This window comes from Eretmochelys imbricata, chromosome 10, assembly GCF_965152235.1.
Source record: "Eretmochelys imbricata isolate rEreImb1 chromosome 10, rEreImb1.hap1, whole genome shotgun sequence".
Lineage (NCBI taxonomy): Eukaryota > Metazoa > Chordata > Testudines > Cheloniidae > Eretmochelys > Eretmochelys imbricata.
This window is the reverse complement of record NC_135581.1, coordinates 66,133,042-66,143,397: the sequence shown is the minus strand read 5'-3', so window position 1 is coordinate 66,143,397 and position 10,356 is coordinate 66,133,042. Positions and strand designations below refer to the sequence as shown.

Below are 10,356 nucleotides of genomic sequence, written 5' to 3'. Positions count from 1 at the left end.
GATGGAGCCATCCACTTGTCAGTGGTAATCACAGTTGAGTTTGTCTGTTTCTCCCATTATTTGGGATTATCCCTTTAATTTCCTTGCAAATTAAGACCACTGAAATAAAATGACATTAATCTTCTGATAGCAATGCATAGTATAGGAATGCTATACATAATATAGGAGTTCAAGCAGAAATTAGGGTAAACAAAAGTTAAGGGAAAAAACCACAGGTGGAAATTAAATTGCAAAGAACTCATTTCTCTTTATTGTAGTTCAGTAAGACACACTTGAGCTCTGCATCCCGGGGAACAGTTTCTTGGGTTTTTTTCCTGATTTTTATCATCTTTTTGACAAAAACAGTCATTAAAAGAATCTATTCCCAATTTGGAATCCAGGTGCCATTTCTAGTGGTTTAAATTCCGTGGTTCCTTCTACTGAAGGATGCAAATTTTTTTGTTCCTGATGATCTTCTCACAGCTTCCTCCATCCTTAATTTTTTTGACTGCTTCCACGATCTAAAATCAAACCAAGACAGTAATACATCAGAACCCAAACTGCTATAGTTTTAGTGTGGGGGTGGGCAGCCCCCACGTCGTCAGGCAGGAAGGGGTTAATGAACTGCCTTGAGTCCCAGAAATTAAGACTAGCCCCGGCTCAATTTACTGAAGTTCCTTTGGAATTAAGATATCTGTGAATATTCTAAAACACTGCTCTCCATTTGGATTCCAGGGACTTTCCCCACCGTTACTATTTAATCCACCTGCTTATGCACTTAGCTGTCCTAATCTTGGCCTCCTCTCCCCTCACTGTGATGAAATCCTCTTGAAGGCGTTTCTGGTTCAGTGTAACAGCACACAGCTTTGACAGCTTAATGCATCGAGTGCCAAACAGCAGCACCATTTTTTAAATCTCACCTTATAAAACATCCTTTTCTCTTCAGCCTGGGACTAAGGTGTATACGGCATTTTTGTGATGTATGCATAATAAAAATAATTACTTATCGTGATTGGCCAGGAGACAATGGGAGCTAGCTGCTAAGCGGAATGCTACTAGTAAAGGTGGGGATGGCAGTGAGAAGAGCACAGGGTGTCGCTGACACTGGGAAGGAGACTGTGCATTATAGTGGGAGGTGAAGAAGTAGCCACCAAATGCTGCCAGGAGGAAGGAGAGTACTCTGCTGCAAGGGACGGGAAAGCAGCCTGCAACATCTGGTTTGAGGAGATTGGCTGCTCAGCTGCAACAGGGGTGTGGAACAGGAAAAGGCTTGCGTCTGCTTGTCAAAAGCACTGGAATTTACCAATGATAACCCTCCTAAAAAGGGTGGGCTGCCATTGACTAAGGGCTGCTGACACCCATGCATGCAGGAATATGACTAACCTTTCTAGCTTCCACCCACAATCTGGGCCCTTTATCTGAGACCATATTTTTTTTTGGCACTGGGTCAGTCAAGCTGCTGCCTTTCTGTGGGGTGATACCCAGGCACATTTGCTATCTGAGACTGTAGTACGCAGTCGAACACCAACAATCAGAACTTACATCTTCTGAAAAAGGAAAGCCAGAGGTTTCGATCTTAGAAAATATCAGCTTGCCATTTATCTTCACTTCAAAGCTTCCTGCAAGAGAGAGATTTTCAGGAGCTATTCTAACAACATTTGTTGGGCCCATTTCTAATTAATAATGGTCTACCTCAGTTGAAACCCCACCTCCCTGCCCAAAGTTTTTGGGAAAATCAGCTTTTGCATGTGAATCTGGGTTGGACCCCGTCTTTTATACTGCTAACACATTTTCCATGTGACCATCAGCATATCTTACATGTTAACTCACTAATGAAGATGCAGCATTCTGTCATAAACAGCAAAAGGCAAGATCAGGACTTCCCTATGATTAATATACAGTTTAACTGAAACTCCAATTGACGATAGTGCTTATACATTTTCTACAAGACTTAGTAGCACTTGGTACTATTAATAAAACCTGTGTATTATTGCAATATCTTACCTTTCCTTCCCACTTCGCCTGAAATCTCCGCATCAGGAACTTGCTCCTTGATTTTCTTGGCAAGCTCCTGATAACGGGCTGTGTACCCTCATCCTCCACTATAAAACCAAAGAGCCAAAAAAGGTTTAGCATCTATAAATCACTAATTAGCTTTAGGTTGGCAATTATGGATTAAGGATACATAGTTTTACTGGAATTTCTAGTGTAAATGTACAAAGTGAAATCCTGGCCCAATTGAAGCCAGTGGCAAAATTTGCATCAACTTCAATGGGGCCAGGATTTTACCCAAGTCTTTTCTTACAGTTAGATCATCATCTATGGTCAGTCACACACAAGGATCAGCAATGTTGCTGTGCTACTAAACAGCAACACAACTAAACTGATTTGGGAATTTCTAGTGCTGTATTTCTCCTGGGAGACACTTCTGTTATCACAGACTGGTGATTATAAACCTATAAGTTTATCAGTAACCTGCAGGTTAAGGTTCCTTTATTGTTGCAAGCTGATATGTATTAACTTGCCCATTAATACAGCCTCTCTCAGATATTTCTTAAAACTACAGTACGTATAAATTACCCTCCGGTAGGATTAAGTTTTATTTTTAAAGAGTGTGGATGTAAATTATTTTCTTCACTATGGAAAAAGGTGTGGTTTTAAAATAAGCTAATTAACATGTGTTTAAAAACCCTACTGTGTTATGGCAATTTGTATTTTAAACACATTCACCAAGTTTCTTGGAAACAAAGACTGCTTCATAAAAGGAGGAAATCTTAGATATGTTTCCAAACTGGTCTTCTGGAATTTGCATTATGAGCCTTCTTTTGTGGTGACCAGTTTAAGAAGTTTTTTGATTGCCTACTCCAATTCAAAAGTCATTGCTGGCTTAAGTTTTCTAAATTTTTGTGATTCTAGTCTAACAGAGGCAGAGATCTGAATATAGCAATGATGTTGCTCCTACCGCAACTTCTTGGGCAGGATATCAGGAGAGCCCAAAACTACATTGCTTATGGTTACTTTGTAATTGCCACACAAAATGTAGTTTAGGGCAGTCTATTTCTGAGGTTCTCAAGAACCTCTCCCGAATAAGACATGCAGAAGAGTTACACAGGCAGGAATAAGATGAGACAGACAGAACAAGGACAATACACAAAATGGGCAGAGGGAAGAGAAATGGAAAAGGGAAGGTGTTATTTTTAAACCATGTAGGATACACCTTAAATATAATTAGCATTAGCAGATCTGTTAACAAGTGATGTACCTACCAACTCTGATTCATCTTCAGAACACTTCTGCTGAGATAGTTAAGTACTATAACTTCCACATTACAAATAGGGAAACTGAGGGAAAGTAGTGAAGTGATTTTGCAGTAAGGGGCAGAGTGGGATTTTAACTCAGGATTTCCTGACGGAAAGTAGTGAAGTGATTTGGCAGTAAGGGGCAGAGTGGGATTTTAACTCAGGATTTCCTGACTCCCATTCCTGTGTTTATTCCTCCAGCCCACGCTGACACCACGTAAATTTACATCAACTAAGCATGCAACATTATAGTGCAATTCTGGAGATATGCACGAAGTGACATGTTTTATTCAGCTTCTGCATTCCACAAAAAAATTATAGCTCTTTTATATAAAGTCAAATACACTGTTATTCATACTATATTCGGACAATGACTCATAGCAGCCGTAAAAACAAGGCATAGGGAGGAAGCAGAAATTAAGAGTTATACTGAAAGTTACTGTAGATTAAAAACTTTAAAATATGATTTTGTTCCTTGTACAAACTAGCAGAAGTCTATTTTACATTCTTCTCAATGAACTCCTGCAAATTATATATTTTTTTAAAAAATATAGCTAATATATATATTGATAGATCAAAATTCTCATTGGCTGGTACTAATCTGAGATACTAAAATGTATTATAACCAGCATATAAATTAATGTTATATGTTTAACCTTATTTTGTGAAATTCAAACTAAGGCCCAGATCTGATCAATAGGCAGATCTGGGCAGACTGCAAAGCATGGGTGCAGCAAGTCCACCTCTATGCTGAAACTGACTTAATTTTCCACACAAAACACTCATAAAAAGGAACAAATATTAACTATAAAAAGAGAAATAGTTGCATAATATCCAGAAGCCTCTCCAGAAGTGTCATTAGTACAATACATTTTAAAAATCTAAGTGATCTCTTACCAGTATTCAACATGCACTGTTACTCCCATGCTTTCTGTTAAAATCTCTTTTTCCTCTTGCCGTTATAAATTGTGTGGTATTGATTTAGAAACAACCAGAAAAAACTTGGGTAGCTGTGGAAAAGTGCAGTCACAGGCTGAAAAACAAGTGCCGCTCCTCTCCCAGGTCACATGGCTGATCATCGGTAGCTAGGGAACCAGCCCTCTGGGTGGACTCACCTTTTATGTACTTTCGTGACAGTGCAGTTAGATTGTTTAGCTCTGACATACGTCAGCACCTAAATACCGCAAGGGAACAGTCCTTAATACCTTCTGTTGCATTTGACTGATTGTTTTATTTTAAATTAACAAATTAATAACATTAAAAGGTTCTGGATGAAAGGGATATTGATGGCTGAGGAAGTGAGATTGCATTTTATTTTACAGGAAGTTGAGTCAACAGCAAAGAAAATGCTTAGTCATTTTATGATCACATATTATGCACATGAGTCCATCAGAATGCTTTTTAAAAAAATAAACAATGAAAAAATATTGGAAAATCTAGCTGAATGTGTCAGCTAAAGAATATCTTCTGGGGAAAATATTTCTTTAATTGTGTAAAGTCAACAACAAATGCTCCTTCAGTATGACAATCAATTCAGAGTTCCATATTTTCATTATAAAGGAAAAGGGAAAATTTTAATACATATCTTTTAACAATAGTTTAAGAACATACTAAAATCAGTTAATTGCCATTTGTTTTCAGATGGTTCAGAACAATTCTCCTGAATTGGAATAGATTTTAATCTTTTATTTTCAAAAATGTAGAAACTTGTTGAAAATATGGACTTTCAGTATTGTACCTATTTCTCCTATCTGATATTTTAAAGTATGCAGTGGATAGTTTAAACCAGAGGTCTGAAACCTGAGGTAAAGGCACCAACTATGGTGAATTATGAATCTGTTTTTGGGGATAGGGAAAGGATGTTGAATATACTTTGCTGATTCTTATGCTCAGTCATGGAGAAAAAGAGCAATCTTTACACACTTAAATTTAAACCTGGTCAGTTATGATCTTGATCCCTGCCCCCTCTAAATTTAGCTGAAACCAAACCAATTAGCATGGAATATCATGCATGTTCCAACAGAGAGAATTATGTTAGATAATTTGAGGTTAGTGGGACAATGCATTTGGCACTTAAGAGTACTGAAAATTAAGGGCTATTCACTTTTGAAAAAGTCCTGCTCTTTTTTCACCACATCTCAAACAGCTTGGGAAACTGTTTGCTTTTAATTTTTGTTGTTGTTGATCTCAAGGAGAATTAGCGCCTTAAGGACTATTTTTGAGATTGTGATTTTCTTTTCTTAATTCTGGAATCAGAGCCGTCCTGTCCATAGGAAGGACCAGGACAACCATGCTTTGGGGGGGCTCCACACTTCGGGGTCCAAAGGGCCTGGGGGGTTAGTGGGTAACCTGGTGCCGGCAGCAGGGGTGGGACAGGAGTGGAATGGGGGTGGAGACTGGGCTGGAGGATGGGGGGGTTGTCCCTGGCCCAGGGATGGCCCTGTCCAGAATTATTTTATATTTTATCTGGCACTAGGAAACCTGTAAATCTTATGAAACAAATGTGTTCTCGAGATGGCAATGTACATGGGGTTAGACTCACCCACAGCTCAATACTCAAACTCCTGCAGGGAATTCCAAGTCCTGCACATAACTTGCAAGCTTTGCAGGAGTACTGGTCCTAACGCATTCTCTGCTCCATAGTGGAGTGGCTCTCTACTGTCACACATCAAGATTTCAAAAGTTCAAAAATGGGTTTCAAAAAATAAATTCACAGGCAAAACACTAGTTGAGTTGGTATGAATAAAAACTCCATATTGTCAAATGTTTGTGTCTAACTCTCCTAGCCTGCAAATTTTGTGTGTGTACATATGGACACACATACCCACACTCACCCAGAGTTCTATTACATTTTTTTCCTGTAGTAACTGAAATATTTTTATAATCTTGCTTCTATTATATGTCCTTCCAGACCCTTGATCATATCCCTGAAAAACTGCCTGTGGTAGACACTCCCTCTGAACACATCCTTATCTGGTTCATTAAATGTTAGTTTTGCTTGGCTAAAATATAATGATACAGGAATTAAAGTTGAAAGACCAGATTTACATATTAAAACTTGTCTTCCAGTTTACTTAACAGCAATAAAGACAGAACTGCAACCATACCTACTGCTCAGGCTACCCCATAATTTTATATACATATAACTCTAATTAAGCAATGTGTTTCTAATGCTAAATAAACATTTTAATTAGCTTAAAATTTTTATACTCATGTTTATTCATTATTCAAGTTATTACATAGTTGTCCAATAGGGGAGTTTTTACATTTTCCTCAAGCTTCTGGCATTAGCCACCTTTGAACAAGGATACCTGACTAGATTGATCACTCGCCTGATCTAATATGGCAATTTCTATGCTCCTGCATAAACTCATATTCGCCCCAAGAAACCTTAAGACATCCCTTTCAGATAAGGACAGCAGAAGTCTGTAAACAAGAATAAATTTATTTTAGATTTAAAGATTTAATGATATACAAAATGTATATAGTATTATATCTTTAATACACTTTACCTTTCCCCCATCAACATAAAACACGATTTAAACAGCTATTGTGTTCGTGCCTTAGGTTTGTATCTATAAGATACACTACGGAATAAAAAAAATTTATAGAGCTTTATATTGCCCTTCAATTAAAAATTACAAATTAGTACCTATGTAACAAATAAAATAAAAATCGCAGCATGAAACTTCAGTTGGACAACAGGTTTTTCTTGTTGAATACTCAACAAGATTTGGGACAGTTAAATTACATTTTATTGGCATAAAGTTGCATTGCAATCTCCCGTACTTTACATAATGCTAATCCAACCCTAGTCTTTTTTTAAATAAGTACCACAAACAACATAACATTAAAGATGTTTCTATACAATTTTAAATACATTTAAAAGTTCATGTGTACATTCTGATTTGATATACTGGTTTTATGAGATTTTTGGAAGGCATAACTTCAGAAGCAGTCATTACAAGAAAAAGCACTTCCCCGACTTGTTTCTTTTTTTTCTTTTTCTTTTTTTAAACAAGACAACTTCTTGTTTGGACGAGTATGTACTCTTTTCTACTATATGATGTAATTATACCAATCTATCCTGGCTTTATTTGTTACTATTGGACAGTGACTTGATAAAACTGAAATGTATAAAAACAAGAAATTTCATTACACAATTAAGGCTCTATTCCATACAAACTGGCTTCACACCTATGAAGCTGAATCCTGATTCAGGAGACAAACTCTTTATTGGAATAGATCCATTTCTGACTTCAACCTCAGCATACTGGCACGATATACACAGATCCTTTGGATCCGTTCCCTTCCAAAGGCCAGATGAAAATACATGGCATCTAATGAGATGGGTCACTTCTGATAATGCCCAGGGAAACCTGACAATGAAGGAGGATGCAGTCTCCCTTTTCTCTAGCTGGCTGACAGTAAACCAGCTGCCAAACAGACACTTTGCCTTAAAACATCCAAAAAAAAGTCCTTTTAGTCAAGAGCCTATTGCACCACAGGATTAGACGAACCTCCACTGGACAAAAGCAAAACTAAAAATACCTTCTCCTAAAAAGATCCTTTAAAAACATTTCATAAATACTTGTCATTCAACCCTTAAAATAATCAGCTGCCAGCTCATCTCTGTAAATGGTTACCACAAGTTGTTAGGTCCTTAGATTATGGACCAGACATCAAAATTCCACTTATAATGCTTGGTTCTTTGTTTTGATCTCTCTTTCATCTGATTTTATGGAAGACAGATAATCTACAACTTAGTGACACTGTGTAAAGCCAGTGTTTGCTCATGTCATTACAGCATCAGGTGAATAGAACTAGTTGATTCTGATTCTTTGGTGCAGCTTCCAGGCTGAATTGTCAATTCGGGAGAATCATCCTGAGGAAATATAATTTTGTCAGGCGTATAGTCATTTCTCTTCAGATCTACATTGACAAAAGAAAAGACAAAACAACAACAAAATGAATGTTAATATTTCTTGGTTTGGTAAAATCAAAGGGCCATTAAAATCTTTAAAACCCATTTAAAGATCTATGTATGCTTATATAACAAACATCTCCTGCCATGCCCCCAGTGTAAAAAGGAGAGTTTAAAACGGTTTGTTAACTGTTTAGGCTACATTAAGGAAACTAAGTTTTAAAGTCATTTTCAGAACCTTTCACTTTCGTTCTCTTCTGAACCCACTGCATTATAACAGAGCACTAGCTATCATTAAGGTTAAGAGCAACTTTTCTGTTTCTAGCTTGACTCTTCCAAGTGCTCTAAAATCCGCATGGTTGCTTGGATTTTCCTGACATTTGGAATGCCTCATGCTGTGGTGGGATGCTGTTAGTGACCCAAATTTGGGACCATCTGATGCCATCCCTAGAGAAGAAAACTGCTTATTAAAATTGACATGTTTTGGCAACAAATTTTTGCACACAGATAGAGATCAACCAGGGCTGAAATCATCACACCAGAGTCTCAAACACCTTCAACAGAAATCTGGAAAAGGTTGGAGGGAATATTGCTAAAATCTTCCTGTCAAGGTTTTATTATTCTTTTGGGGAAATGAAATCAAAGTATTTTTGTACACAAAATAATGCTTGCTAGCATGGAAGAGGCACATTAGGGGGTAGAGGAGTTGGAGGAAATAGGGGTTAGAGGGGCTTGGGGCTGCATTGAGGGGAAGGGGGTTTATGGGAAAGGTGATTACAGGAAATGGGTGGTAGGAAAGGTGAAAGGGTTGTGGGGCTCACAGGGGCAAAGGAACATGGGGGTAAGTGATAGGGGGAGAATAGGGGCAGTGACACATGTCAGAACCACATTCTTCCCTTCTGTGATTGTGCCAAGATCTGCCCCCCCATCCCACTATGTGCAATCTGAACCCCTCTTCATGCCCCCCATCATGGGAGTTGGAATATGGGAGGCCATGCCTCTTGGGTGGGTATCTGAGCCCTACTCCTCCCCTCTGAGTGAGAGCCAGGTTCTGGGGTTTGTTTTTCTGGGTGAGTGTCTGAGCCCCTCTCCCCCTCATGTGAACTAAGATCTAGGGGTATGAGCCTATTGCCCTGCCTGACCCCTCCCCCCATGTAAGCCACAGGAAGCTCTGCCCCACTGGTGGAAAGCTTTGAACAATCATGCTCAGCCCATTAACCTGGAACACACTGCTGAGACTAAGGTGAGGAATTGAGAATGGGTATGTAAGATACATATCACAAACTCTTCAGAACTGGGGAGGAGGAATGGGAACATTCACTGACATGAATGGATTAGCTCATCTGTCTCAGAGCTATTGTTTTAGGTTATATGCACCTCCAAAGAGTGTTCTCATTCATCTGAGACCATCACATGGATATGATTGGGCCATTTCAGACCTCTCTGAGCCTTCTATGCCTTCAGGATTATCCTGTGCTGGATATCTGCATATTGCAAAGCCGCTGCTGCTGATTTATTTTATACAATATTACAGTGGAGCACTAGTTCTGCTACTGTTAAGATTGAGAAGATTTTTCTGTTTAAATTTTTTTTTCTAAGTGTTCCAAAATCCACATGCACATCCTGATGGTCTTGAAATTTGCTGTGCCTTATAGTGATCCAAATTTGGGGACATTTGCACAAGATGTTCCTGAGATCCCGCCTCCCCTGATCCCCCCCCCCCCTCAGCTTTTCTTACAATTCACAGATTCTACCAACTTTTTTTGTGCACACTTGGCACAAAAAAATGTTAATGGTTTAATGGGACAGGAAGGGGAGAGTGAGCTGGAAATGGTGGGTGGGTGGGGAGACACCAGTTTTCTCTCACATGCTTAAAGTTACTGTAATCACCAAGTAACAAAACAATCAAATTCTGAAGACATAGACCACGTCTGAGATTTCTCTCACTGGCTCTGTAAACAACTACACGCTCCAAACTTTTCAAAGTAAGAGTATAATTCCCATTCCACTTAAACGACAAAGTGTACCTGTGGGGTGAAGTGTGTGTGTGTGTGTGTGTGTGTGTCTGAGGAGTGGGGGAACACTTAGGAAACACATAGCAACCATGTGACCTAGTCGAGAAAGGCAGTGAACTGGGAGCTCTATTGCTGGCTT

The 10,356-nt window shown here is 38.7% G+C and overlaps 2 protein-coding genes across 3 annotated transcripts in view; both read right to left on the bottom strand.

Annotated features, from left to right (window-relative positions):
• Positions 1-222: 222 nt before the first annotated feature.
• On the bottom strand, positions 223-4,442 carry LOC144271755 (migration and invasion enhancer 1-like). The gene is made up of 4 exons (XM_077829330.1): positions 4,394-4,442; positions 1,984-2,070; positions 1,522-1,598; positions 223-500 (listed from the first exon to the last, which is right to left on the bottom strand). The coding sequence occupies exons 1-4, from the start codon at positions 4,440-4,442 to the stop codon at positions 417-419; spliced, it is 297 nt and encodes a 98-aa protein (XP_077685456.1). The 3' UTR covers positions 223-416.
• A 2,261-nt stretch (positions 4,443-6,703) lies between these two features.
• TRPM7 (transient receptor potential cation channel subfamily M member 7) overlaps positions 6,704-10,356 on the bottom strand; it is a 131,905-nt gene continuing 128,252 nt past the window's right edge. For both annotated transcript variants that reach the window (XM_077828266.1, XM_077828267.1), the window contains one exon: positions 6,704-8,210. In XM_077828266.1, coding sequence (XP_077684392.1) covers positions 8,080-8,210 — 131 coding nt within the window. In that variant the 3' untranslated portion in view covers positions 6,704-8,079. The remainder of the gene's footprint in view (positions 8,211-10,356) is intronic.

Bases quoted from the DNA above. Each gene is read 5' to 3' on its own strand.
- LOC144271755 (XM_077829330.1), bottom strand. From the start codon at position 4,442: ATGTCAGAGCTAAACAATCTAACTGCACTGTCACGAAAGTACATAAAA. The intron at 2,071-4,393 runs GTGAGTCCACCC...GTGGAGGATGAG, and splicing joins GTCACGAAAGTACATAAAAG to GGTACACAGCCCGTTATCAG. The intron at 501-1,521 runs GTAAGTTCTGAT...GTTTGATTTTAG, and splicing joins GCTTTCCTTTTTCAGAAGAT to ATCGTGGAAGCAGTCAAAAA.